Source organism: Sturnus vulgaris, chromosome 29, assembly GCF_052056855.1.
Source record: "Sturnus vulgaris isolate bStuVul1 chromosome 29, bStuVul1.hap1, whole genome shotgun sequence".
Lineage (NCBI taxonomy): Eukaryota > Metazoa > Chordata > Aves > Passeriformes > Sturnidae > Sturnus > Sturnus vulgaris.
The window spans coordinates 1,074,698-1,088,422 of NC_142271.1; the positions used below are offsets into that span (position 1 = coordinate 1,074,698).

The 13,725-nt window shown below is 43.2% G+C and overlaps 1 protein-coding gene across 3 annotated transcripts in view; it reads right to left on the reverse strand.

Annotated features, from left to right (window-relative positions):
* The window catches only part of LZTR1 (leucine zipper like post translational regulator 1), a 36,309-nt gene that overhangs the window by 20,871 nt on the left and 1,713 nt on the right, over nt 1-13,725 (reverse strand). For all 3 annotated transcript variants that reach the window (XM_014872856.2, XM_088180475.1, XM_088180476.1), the window contains exons 5-9: nt 13,135-13,243; nt 11,412-11,495; nt 9,904-9,961; nt 9,189-9,328; nt 8,811-9,012 (exon numbers count right to left, since the gene is read on the reverse strand). In XM_014872856.2, coding sequence (XP_014728342.1) covers nt 8,811-9,012; nt 9,189-9,328; nt 9,904-9,961; nt 11,412-11,495; nt 13,135-13,243 — 593 coding nt within the window. The remainder of the gene's footprint in view (nt 1-8,810; nt 9,013-9,188; nt 9,329-9,903; nt 9,962-11,411; nt 11,496-13,134; nt 13,244-13,725) is intronic.

Genomic DNA, 13,725 nt, shown 5'->3' on the forward strand with positions numbered 1-13,725 from the left:
GACCTAAAGCCATCAACAAACCAACCTGGTGAACCAACATAAATTAAGAGATAAAAAAGTATCTATTTTTCTCTGAAACTGTAAGAAAACTGTAAGCTACAACAGGTTCAAATGAGCTGTCACTGCTGGGAGACTGGGAGCTGTTGATACCTGAGAAGTTTTTACCCTGTTACACCAGGCAACAGCATCAAATTCAAACAGATGGACAGAGCTTTGGATAGTCTTTAGGTTCAAGGAGGTTTAAGGATTTAAAATGTTTTCCCATACTGGGTGCAGACAATCTCTGCTTTCAGACAAAATTGGAACAGACATATATTAGAGTGAACTTCAAGTCATATGGCTCTACAAATGAAGAGAAGCAGGCAAATGCTGAAGGATTTCACTGAGCCTTTCCACAGGCTGTTGTTCCTTTATTGGGCCTTTCCTTAGGCTGACATATCCAGTTTATCACTACAAGTACCCAAGAGTAACCAAAGTGCTGTTTATAACCCAAAATATACCTATTAATTTTAAAAATCTGGCCTAGTATGAACTTTGGAAACACAGCTAACCATGAGCCAGGCAACTGCACGCTGTACAAGAAAGTTATGGAGAAAATCTTCCTGGAAGCTACTTCTACCACATGAAGGAGGTGACTGGTACCAGTCAGCAAGGATTTACCATGGGCAAATTTTTCCTGACTAACCTGATCATCCCCTTCAAAATGCTTCATGGGTTAGAGGACGGCACTGCATTCTCAGCAAGTCTATGCTTGATAACAAATTATCTGGAGCAGTTGAAATACTGGAGACTGATATTCCAAAGGACTCAGCCAGGCTGGAAAATGGGCCAGCAGGTACCTCAGGAAGTTCTGCCAAGTCCCAGCCCTGGGACAGTCATTCCAGAACACAGCTCTGCAGAACACAGATGTGGTGGACAGGGAGCTGCAGAAGGTTCAGCAGCATCCTCTGGCAGCACAGCCAGCAGCCCCTCAGCTGTGTCAGCGGGCTCAGGGAAGGGACCTGTCCTCCTCTACTCACTGCTTTCAAGTGCCCAGCTGAAGCACTCTGCCCAGTTCTGGGATCCCCAGTATAGAAAGGCACTGACCTACATAAGTCCAGTGCAGGGACACCAACATCAAGGTTGTGATAAGGGGTTGGAGCACAGGATGCACGAGGGAAGGGAAAGGAGGCACCTTCCTGCAGGGAAGTCAGAGCTGCCCTTCAGAGAGGTGCCTGGTGGGGAGAGAGGAGCCAACAGACTCAAGCCAGCACAGGAAGCTCTTTCTTAGTGTGAGAGGGAAATGTCTTTGATCATGATAGTGGACAAACACTGGATGGAAGCCAGGAAGAGCTGCTCGATCTCTGGAGATGGGATGGGATGGGATGGACAATGCCCTGAGCAGCCTGGCTCAACAAGACTTGCTCTGAGCATGTGGTTGGATTCAAAACCTTGGAAGTCGTTCCAACCCACCTGCTTTTGTGATACTAAGATTTCCTCCTGTTCTTTAACACACTGTAGGGCTGGGAGCTCAGCTGTGCTCTTGTTACAATGGAAATTTAATTTACATCTAAGATGGAAATTTAGCTTTTACTTTTCCCCTCTGATGGTACAGACAAGAAAACAGGGAATAAAAGCTCTATCACAGACACATAGAATGAACCTCTTCAAAGGCTATTTCCATTCCTTTGCCCCAGACAGGGTCAACAATACTTATTTTTCTCCTGAGAGAAAAAAATCCAGCCAGTTTTTAGAGATTTCCACTGGTAGACTTCTCAAAACATCTCATTAAACCTTCAACACCACACTTATGTCAGAAAGCCGAAAATATTTTGTCTGCAGTTTATTTATTGAGATTGCTATAACTACATTGTCAACATAAATGGATCTACTGCAGCTTAACAATGATGAAAAGCAGAGGATCACCTCTGTAAGTACCACCTCCTCGTGTGGAGCCATTAATACAGAAAGAGACTGCCATGGATTGAAGCAGAAGATAGAAAGTTGAAGACCATGATGTAGAAACCTACAGCTTAGGATAAATCATGGAATCACATGATGGTTTTGGTGGGAAGGAACCTTAAAGCACATCTTGTTCCAATCCCTGCATGACAGGGACACGTTCCACCAGCCCAGTTTGCTCCAAGCCCTGTCCAAGCTGGCCATGGACACTTCCAGGGATGGGGCAGCCACAGCTGCTCTGGGCAGCCTGTGCCAGGACCTCAGCACCCTCACAAGGAAGAATTCCTTCCCAATATCCCATCTAACCCTGCCTTCTGGCAATAGAAATCCATTCCCTTGTCCTGTCCCTCTAGGACTTTGTCCAAAGTCCCTCTCCAGCTCTCTTGGAGCCCCTTTAGGCACTGGAAGGGGCTCTCAGGTCCCCTCAGAGCCTTCTCTTCTCCAGGCTGAACACCCCCATCTCTCCCAGCCTGGCTCCAGAGCAGAGGGGCTCCAGACCTTGGGGCAGCTCCGTGGCCTCCTCTGGACTCGCTCCAGCAGCTCCAGGTCCTTCCTGTGCTGGAAGCCCAGGGCTGGAGGCAGCTCTGCAGGTGAGGTCTCACCTGAGTGGGGCACAGGGGCAGAATCCCCCCCTGCCCTGCTGCCCACGCTGGGGGATCAGCCCAGCACATGAAGGGGTGGTTCTGGGCTGAATCACCACATACAGAAGCAAAGCCACAATAACAAATGCTTATTGCAGTATCAGCTCTGGTTATGGTAAGTGACAGGGGATGCAACAGAGACATCCTTTGCAATTGTGCTCTACACTAAGGATGAGATTTTTCCATTTGGCATTCACTGGAGAACACAGAATGGAAACAGGAAGATAAATCCATTAACAATGACATCCAAACACGTGGCAGCATAACCACAAAGGTCAGGGTATGAGGCTGTCTGTAATTTATTTACAGCTGTAATAGTAAATGTTATTTCCTTTAAAACTGTTTTAGTATATATCAGTTGCAAATTTAAAGAGCAATGTAAATGTATAATTCATCAGAGGATGAGGCAGTTTGAAGAACAAGCCAAACTCCAGCCAAATCCAAAGAATGTGTTACAAAAGATTATATATTAAAATCTGACAACAGCTGACAGAAATCCAGTGACCAACCATTTGCTTCTCTTTGGCATGTGGTGTGCTTTCAAAAATCCAATAACCATAATAGTACTTTTGGGACCTTAATATGACTTTCTAAATAAACCAACCTACCAAACTTCTGTGAAGAGGTACTGAAATTTAGACTTTCTTTGAGGAAAACTTTCTTTTTAGAAGATATCAAATTCTGGTTTAAGTGTAATGAAGACTTTACAAAAAAAACCTGGTAAAATGTTCCAATAAATAATTACTCTCATTTTTTACAATTTGCAAACATTTGTTTTCCTTTCTTTTTCAGTCTGGATATTTCTAGTCTCAACCTGAAGTGACTGGATCTTATTTTATCTTTCACTGATAGATGAAAAGCACTCTGTTCCCCAGGTAAGCCAGGGAAGATTTAATTTCCTACAGCTAAAAGACACTTCATAGTTGGCCACTGGGATTCCCACCTTCAATCATTCTCTGAACAACCTCCCGGGTTTGTGAACACAACATGGGGAGATGTTACACTGGAAGATCTATCTAATAAACACAAGGATCATGTATTTATATTACTTAATGACTACTTAATTACTACACTGTGTCAGCTTCTAGAACCAAGTAGAATGTCAACTTCCAGCCATTCAGACCACCAGGAGCTCTCTCAGCTCCCCACAAGAACTGGGAATTTAAGTCATTGTTTCCAAGGATACTGTAAGGGAAACCATGAAGCCCAGACCACACACTGTTCATAAATGTATCCTACAGCCAAACTGAAACATGGACTGTTTGCATCCACCTTAAGAAGAAATCAAAATCTCTGACTGGACTGTTATTGTAATCAGTAATTGGCAAAACTCTGGACAATTAGTAAATATTGGAGGAAAGCTGTGATTTTCTGTTGTCTTTCAAGGCTGGTGGCTTAAGTTTATCCAGACTAACTGCTCCTCATTAACAAAGCATATTTCAAGTCCTTCTGTTACTCAGTTTTATACCACCTTAATGTGGGTCACGTTAAATCTGTGTTGTTACAATTCCTTACCAGTGAGTGAGTTACAGAAATATCCCTTCTGCCTATCATCCACATCATTTGCATTTTGCTTTCTCTGGGAAAATACTGTAAAAGGATGTAATAATGAACACCCCTCAAAAGGATATGAACATAGAATTGACAAACAGAAGTGGGGCTGTACAATAGCATTAGCTACAGCTACTTTGATGCACAGATTCTTATAAATACAAACATTTTCAAGATGTCTCTCTCCAGACAGATGCAGAGCACAGACCTGCAAAGGACACTGGTATGAGGGTCCTACATTTTTAAAAAAGGTTTTTAAAAAGGATGCAAGCTTGAACACTACACATTATTTATAAACATCAAAAGTATCAGTCTTCCCTCTGGATTGTGAAATGCTCAGTTTTCTCTGTCCCAGCAGAACACCATACCGTGACAACGACCCTGCCCACGTGTGAGGCAATCTTGTTAGGGGGCTCACTGCAGGAAACCAGGGCATTGTACACAGCAACATGTTTCTCTTGCCTGAAGATACTTCGAGGGGTGTAACTGATCTCTGCAGAAGGAGACTGGGGCAGACTCATCCCCAGGAGGATGACTAAATCCTTTTAATCTTCCTCAGCTGCCCACAAACCACGTCACTGTAATCTGTCTGAAAACTTCCAAAACTGAGCCTCCAAGTAAGCCCAAGAAGGTTACCAGCACATTAACCTCCCTTTTGGATTATTAAAAGAAAAATTAAGAGCTTTGAAAATTGGAGGTTTTTATTGCTCTTGGCTTTGAAAGCCTTAATTGTGAGACTGAAATGTTTCCCAGAACAAGTTTCAGAGATTTCCCTCATAACTTCAGGAGAGATGGATGAATCCCCACAGCCACAGGGAGATGATGGGAAGTGTGAGGAAGGAGAATTTTCTTCTTCCTGATGTAACACCCTGCCTCTATGAATCAAACATCACCTTGGATTCTGTGGGTCTGTGTCCACAACTGGCTGTGCTCCCTGCCAGACCCAGAGCTCCTGTCATTCCCTGCAGAACTCTCCTCTCTGTAGAACAAGCCATGACTGCCACGTGCACATGGGTCTGCCAAATATGCAACATGGGGCAATTTTCCTCTTACTGCCTGCTGATTTCTTATGCTGCTCCAACCTTCTTCAGAAAGTAAAGGATATTTCGAGTTCAATAAAAAAACTCAAGGCAAACAAAAAATCTATTTCTTGGTTTTGAAATCCTTCAGTAACCCTGTAAAAAGAAAATCCAGCTCACCAGGAAGCTTTGTCAGTGTTATGCAGGCAGGCAAGGACTCAGCCAAGATATTCCTGTGAAAAGGAATAGAAAAGGAGAACCCCCAGCTGTGAAGATCATCTCACAGCAAAGATGGGGAATAGCTCTGTACAATATATATGTACATGTATTAGATATAGGTTTGAGCAGCTACAGACTGCAATTGTGTAACTCAGCAAGGATGTCTTGTTATTCATTCTGGAGACATCCTAAAGCATAAAATGGCAGCTCCTGGCATATTTTTGAAGTACTGACCTGTTCCATCTCAGTTTGCCCTCTTCTAGTCATTAAGCCGTTTCCCATCCTCCATCCCACAGTGAAGCACTCCCAAGAATTCTGAGCGCCCTGGGCAGAGAACTACAAGAGATCCATTGCCAGATCTATTCCCAGGTTTGTTCTGTTTACTCAAAATGCAGAAAATGCCAGACTGCCTCAGGACATCTGCAGCACATGACACACCATTGCTGTCTGTGCTCAAGAAGTGCCTCTAGGACCTTCCTAGAACTTACTCTGCTTTGCTGTGATTAATGCCCAAATTGTGCCACCTTTTCCAGGTAATAACCCCAAGATTCTTCAGCTTTGTGTGACTTGTTACTTTCTGTGTTGCCCATAACAGGGTAGCAGAGGACAGACAATTTCCACATGACAGCCTATTCCTGCTACTGGCACGAATTTTGGACTGAAAAGAACAAATCACTCCCTGACCACCCTGAAAAGCTCCTCATGGCAGCCTAAGTTCAGAGAACAAGACTGGAATGGCAGTAATGACTCTTCTTCAGCGTAAGCAATTTCCTCTGTAATCTCTTTGTAAAACACTGTAAAAATCACCACTGAATGAATAGCTTAATCAGCACCAAACCTTATTTTGGACTCCAGAGGCTTTACCCATTCCATGCTAAACATCCAAAAGAAGAATTAAGGATCTGCATCACATGATGAAAGTAACCTCGCTATAGTGCAGCTAAGCAAAGTTGTAAAGCAGCATTTCTAAGATCATACCACGTAATACAGAGCAAGCAGAAGGTAAACTCTGTAATCCATCCATTGGAAAGGAAAAAACCCAACTCTAAAAGTCAAGATAGGTCATTCTACTGCACAATAACAGAGGTCACACTATCACTTCACACACAGCAGAAACCCTCAAGTGATGAGACAGCATTGCACTTACCGACTTCTATTTTGTTTCAAATTAATAATTTTGTTCACAGCGATGGATAAAAAAGGAAAATCCAAGTTCAGAGTGTCCAGGGAACAGGATGGTATGATAGATTCATTGCTACCTTTAGAAGTCTTTGCCAAAAGCTCATGGAAACTTTAGGAAAATGATTCTGATCAATTACCTAATTATGACTTCAGAAGACACAAAATAATTTAAAATTTACTTGAAACGCCAGAAGTCTTTCAGGTTTTTAATCAGTCTTTTAGGAAAATTTACTATCATGTGTTTCAACAGCACCAGTTTCACCTCCCATTTCTACCAAATCAGTCTCTAGATACTGTACCAGAGAAAGAAACTGCAAAATACAACACAAGCAACTAACAGACCTCTGCCTGGGATTACAGACAGAGGAAGAAAAGAGCTTTGAAATCTGAAATGAAATTTAGCAGGGGATAACTCAGGGAATAATGCTGGTTTACAACACTACCATGAGCAATTCTGCTCCTGGAAGCCATAAGCAATTGTGTGCCAAAGAACCAATTCCTACTGAAGCCTCACATATCCAACAGTAACACTGGCAGGAAGAGAACAAGATCTACAGTCCTGAAGGCAACTATGGGGGTAGATAGTTGAAGAAGCAGCTTTATTAATTTCATATGACAATAAATCAGCTTTGTAAAGCACTAAATAGGCTGCTGTGAAATACTTTGGTCAAATAACAGCTCCCAACAAGGCCCATGTGCATGGTTAATTTCGAGCAGTGTGTGTGGGATTCTCCAGCTCATCCAACACCGTGACATGTCTGCAAACACATAAACACACCAAACAGACCACACAGCTCTTGGGGGCTGAGCCCTGTCACCCCTGTGCTGGCTAAATCTGTAACTCTGCACCTGATCCCAATTCTTGCAACACTCAGCTGTCTGAGGTGTAACCTCACAGACAAATGGAGCATCTCCTCCTCCAAAGCACCTCACACCCTAAACCCACTGTGACATCAGCTGCAGTACCTTAACATGGCTTAAGGCAAAATCTATTCACATTAATAAACACAATGAATGCTGCTGCTCCAAAGCCAGGAACTACACTGGTATGGGCTTCAGGGAACAACTGCTTGTGCATTCTGGGATGAAATGATCCTCACTTACATGACCTGGAATATACACTGAAACCAGGTAAGCCCTTGGCACTTCCACCTGGAATACATGCTGATCCCAGACAGGATCTGTGAGTGTGCTATGAGAAAAAACAGGCATTTTATCACACAACTGCTGCCTTGCATGAGTAGCAAGTAGCAAAAGAAACAGAATGATATGTTCATATTTCTTTTTTTTTTTAAATATTGTCTCCTTTGGAGTATTTCCTTGGCATTCAGTGGTCTACAGCCTTTTGATGTCCATGCAAAAACAGACATTTTAAAATTTCTATCTCTTATTAATGCAAGTATGTTAAAACAGCTCTTTCTGAGCCTCCATGTTACTATTTGTCAGCCACACCTCTATTTATAACCAGAATTTATAAGATTTTATGCACATGGACATTACAGTGACAAATCAAACCTTGTCTAGTTTTGAATTCTGCTTCAAGAGGATCACATAGCCAACCAAAGAACCACTGATACACACTGGATTCATTGTTCAGCTTTTGGCTGATTAAATGATTGACTCATAACGCGTATCAAAGCGTTTCATGGTATTGCTTTAAAATGTGTTAAATGAAGTTTTAGATGTGTCAACACTGACTAATTTTTAAGGACTGCTACCCACAGTATTTGAGCTGATTAACCATCAGTGGGAAGGAGTTGTTACTATTTAGCTAAAAGCCAATGCTCTTGTAAAAAAGCGTCCATGGCAAAAATGAGTCAGAAAAGATGGAGTGTGGACACACACATTTAGAGAGGTAGGGAATTACAGCTTGGAAATTCTTTTCAGGCCTGGATTTCTCCTGACTCTCAGCTCCATTCCCAGGCTGACAAGCTGACTACAGCTTCAGTTAGGGAGGAGTCTCCCAGGGTGATAATATGGTGAAAAACAGAGTGGAATTCATAATAAAGATTAACACCTGGTGTCTTTCCCGTGGGACACATCCTGAGGTACTGTCCCAAGGATGTTTTTCCCAATTGTCCAATGAACTACTGTCCTGTCCTAGCTGCACATAGCACACTTTAAATACAGGTTGTCCATACAATAATGTTGGCCTTTTTTCCCCAAAGAAGTCCGTGTGTTGCTGTCCTTTCTCTCTCTTTTCAGCGCAGTAACCACAATGGAGCATAAAGGAAAAACCACAAGCAGAAGGTTTTACCTCACTGTCTGGGCTGGGCTGGATGACCTCCCAGGTCTGGGAGTCCACGTCGTAGCAGTGGAGCTCGTTGGGCAGCGTGTTGTCCGCAGCCCCGCCGAACACGTAGAGGTGCCGGTCGAAGGCCACCATGGTGTGCCCGTATCGCCGCTGCGGAGGGGGTGGCGAGCCCCGCAGCAGGTGCTCCGTGGGGATCCGTGTCCAGCTGGGGCAGGAAACACAAAACAGGCTGGTGTTTTACAATTCTTTTACATATTCTGACTCTACCCTTTGTCGCTGAGAGATATGGCATTCTCCCTCAATACGCTGAAGTATTACATTTCACAACTCAGGCAGTCAAGGATTAGGTGGATTTTGCACGATTTAACTGTCTACACTTACATCTTTTCCTTGAATTCAAACTGGAAGAGATTATTGGTAATCTTTGCTCCACTCTGGCCAGAGAAAACAAACATCTTGTCTTTGCAAACGGCCACGGGAAAATTACAGCAGGAAGGAGGAATTTCACCACTTTGCTCAATCTGAAAGGTAATTAAGTTCAAAATCAGAAATGTATTGTTAGAACGCACAACTCTACATGCTGAGGATGCTGCAGGGCCACGGGATGCAGGCGCAGCCAGGGTGAGCACATGAGCCCTGTAAAGCTGGTGACAGGTAATTGACTCCTGCTGTGCTTACATGTCTGATTTTCCCTGGATAAGAAGGTTGGGAGGCTATGTTTTTAAAGGTCCCAGTACTGTAAGGATCAGGACTTCGGTCAGCTGGCCAGCAAAGCACCCAGTCTGTGTCAGTGGTATGAGTGGGAATGCAGTGGTCAGAGTGGGAATGCAGTCCCTTCCACAGGAGGCATAGCAAATCCCCCATGGGAAGTCCAAGTCCAGTTCACAGATTCACAAGCAAAAAAATCACCCTTTTATACACACTTGATTTTCCAAATACCCAAACCAAATCAAACTGGAACTGTTTCTTTTCACTGTGGGTCAAAAACACATTCTGGAGAAAGTGCAGTGCAGTCTATCACGGGAAATTTTAAATAATTGTGCATTAAAACAAAAAAAGATAATTTTATGTGCTAGTTGAAATGAAAGCTTCTTACCTCTTCCCAGCAGGTCAGCTCTCTGTCCTGCAGGCCTATTGTCCACATGTCATTTAATCTGTGCCATAACACAAAAAATGCCTGATTTGAAACAGTTCATTTTTTGTTAACAGTGTTGAAAGGACACAAATCCTATTTCATCAACATTCCTTCTGCACAGGAAGAGACTCCTACTTCTACTGACAGAAAAACAATTATTAGAATCCCTTTGTCCTATACCTAAATTTTACAGCCCCTACCCATCTTGCTTCAGCATCTTTCTAGTTACAAGTACACTGCAGTTAACAGCTATACACAGCAACTTTGTCTGGAGCTTAAGGATTTGAACTATTTAATCTTCAGGATTTTTACAAAATACCCCTTATTACCCTGCTCCTTCTGCTCATCCCTGTTAACTACTGAGACTGACCCTAACAATTATTTACATTGCTGAATCCTTCCTTAAATACAGAAAGGAGGATGAAGCAGGTAACCTGACACATCTCTGACTGTGCTGTTCCCAGAACAAGTTACTCACAGTAACTACAGATGTTTCCTTTGTTCAAATCTGCCTGGAGGCTCAAGTTCCATAAAAAGACATTTTTTAAACGTGATTAGACATATTTAACATAAAAATTAGACAGCTCCTCTCACCCACTCCTTCCTTACAGCTACCCAAGGCCCTGGGGGACTCCCTAAGATGACACTGAACAATCCCACAAAGTCATGCATCTTATCTTACACCAATTCCTCCTCCAGAAATAACAAAGACATCCCATCTGTTTTCCCGATTATCACCAGTTCTCCTGGAGACTTTGTGGAGCTGGACACTTTTCTGAAGATTCTCCTCAGAAGAGGAGGCAACCCACCTCCTCATTTGTAACAATCTCTGTGTGCTCTCATGATGCAAATATTGTGCATCAACATAAAGTATTCAAGTTCATCATAACAGAAAAAAAAAAGGCACGTCCAGAATTGACTGCTCCCTCTCAGACCAACAGAAAATGCAAGGAGCTACTGTGAAAAAAAGCACCAAGCTCTCTAACTTCTCAGCACCACTCCTTTCCAGTCTTTCCCCACACAAAATCCCACCTCTCTTTAACCTAAGTATTACATATTTCCACAGATTTATGAGAAAAAACCTGACATGTTGCTTTACTTAGTTCTGTCAGGTGATTTCAGAGCAAATCCAGGGTTTGCTAAGTCTTCAGCAACACCAGCCGGCCTGTGCCGGGGACGTTACAAGAAATGTGCATTTGCCAAATTCCAAATATCATTCTGCAGCCTTACAACCAAGCACACTGTCAAATTACACATCCACAACCATTCCAAGTAACCAGATCTTTAGGCTTTAAGCACATACTTATTTGAACATGAAGCAGGGAATTGTGAAGCAGTGAAGTGCAATGCTCAGCACTCCAGTTGAGTGTTCAAATCTCTTGGAATATGGAAATGTCTCTACAAAGGTGGAAACTGAGGGGTTGGAATTTCACAGAAACATTCAAGCAGAGGGTGATGCTGCCCCATACCGTGCATTGCCATCATATCCAGCAAAGATCCACAGCTTGTCACTGTACACTGTCGCACCGTGAGCTGACCTGGCCACTGGCAACCTGCAAGGAAGAAAATGCAGACAACAATCTTTCCTCTGCAGCTGCAGAGGGGCTGCAGAAGGATCTAAGGGCTAAAATGCACACGGAAGAAGAAAATCTCCTACACAAAACTGCTTCTGAGTGAGCCTCTGAAGGCATGTATTAGTTTTGCACTCTTCTGCCTTCAATGGAGAGAAACTACCTTAATGCAGACAGGAAAAAAAAAAAGAAAAAAAATCCCAACTAATTCCTTGCCAGGACTCAAATACTCCTGGAGTATTTTGTGTAAAGTAGTTAAATAATGGGAAAATTCATAGCACCACTGGTAGAGCAAAGTGGCAATAAAGTGGCAATCAACTCTTGCTATGAACATCCCACATGTATTCCCACAGACTAAGCAGTGAAACACAGAAATGAGACCAGGACAGAGCTCAGGATACTCATATGGGATCATTCAGGGTTGCTTTCAAGATGTAGTGCCCACAATGAAAGATCAAACCTATGATTTCTCTTCCACAGTCTTTGTTGTTTTAACTACATCAGCCAGGTTGAACAAACCTGTGATGCCACAAGGCATCTGTTGGCTTGTCTGAGGTCATTGTGCATGAACACTGTAACTCTGGGGAACAACAAGCAAAATGTGAGTTTGTAAACTGAGTAAGAATTACTCTCCAAAATGTCCCATGTTACCAGAATTAACCAGAAAGAGAAGTTACTAATGTCGTCTCTGTTCTGAAATATAATGTGCTCATCAGACGTGAGCAACAGTAACACAAGAATGGATGGGATCTTCCTCATCCCTCTCCACAAATCACAATAAAAAATGTTCCCTTTCCTCTCTCCACTGAAACCAGCATTTCAGAAACTTCAGCTGGGTAAAGGACTGTGGGTAAAGACACCACATGACCCTTACTGGGGAGTGGTAAACACAGAAATGTTTGGGGCAGAAAGGGACTTTAGAGCACATCCAGTCCCACTCCCTGCCATGGACAGGAACACCTCCCACTAGCCCAGGTTACTCCAAGCCCCATCCAACCTGGCCATGGACACTTCCAGGGATCCAGGGGCAGCCACAGCCGCTTTGGGCAACCTGTGCCAGGGCCTGCCCAACCTCACAGCCAAGAATTTCTTCCCAATATCCCATCTATTCCTGCTTTGCCAGTATGAGGCCATTCCCCTTTATCCTGTCCAGGCCCTTTTAAAAACACTAAGTCGTTGGACAACCATCACTTTCAGAAATGGCATTTTGAAATGTGCACCGAGTCAACTTTAGGAAGCAATGTGTTAATAGTGATTTTGATTTTCCTTGGAACAATGAATCTCAGGAACCCATGTTCATGAGGGATCAACAATTCCCAAGCTATCCTTGAAACTAAAATAACTCAGAAAAAAACCCAACTCCCTTTGCTCCCATCCCTTCTGTCACGGACCTGAAACATGAATAGTGGATTTTGGACAAATTTCTATTACAGTGCACTCTGGAATGGAGGCCTTCCAAAAAAACTCCTGTAGAACCAGAAAACTTTAACTGAGAAAGCAGAGCAGCAATCATGCTGCAGTCCTAACATCAGCACTGTAATTAGGTCTGACTGTGCCATGTGAAATGATGCCAGGCTACCCTCACTCCCCCAAAGCATGAGGCAATGACACCAACTCTTACCTTCCCTCAGTCTTCCACTCTGTCCACTGCCCAGTTGCAAACTTATACTCAAAGAGGTCGTTTTTATTCTTCAGGTTAGAATTGGAATAGATATCTCCAGTATAACCACCTGGACAAAAAGAATTCCATTAGACTCCCAGGCAATGGAGCACACACACTCCCAGTCACTGCATTAGGAGAAACTTTAGATTCCAGAAAGTGTTTGGTGTGGACACACACATTTAGAGAGGTAGGAAATTGCAGCTTGGCAATTCCTTTCAGGCCTGGATTTATCCTGTCTCTCAGGTCCATTCCAGGCTGACAAGCTGACTACAGCTTCAGTTAGGGAGGAAGTCTCCCAGAGTGATAACTTGGTGAAAAACAGAAGGGAATTCGTAATAAAGATTAACACCTGGTGTGTTTCCCATGGGACATCCGGACATGCTGTCCCAGGGGATGTTTGTCCCAATCGTCCAATGAACTACTGTCCTGTCCTAACTGCACGTAACACACTTTAAATACAGGCTGTCTGTACAATAAAGTTGGCCTTTTTTCCCCAAAGAAGTCCGTGTGTGTTGCTGTCCTTTCTCTCTCTTTGCAGTGCAGTAACCA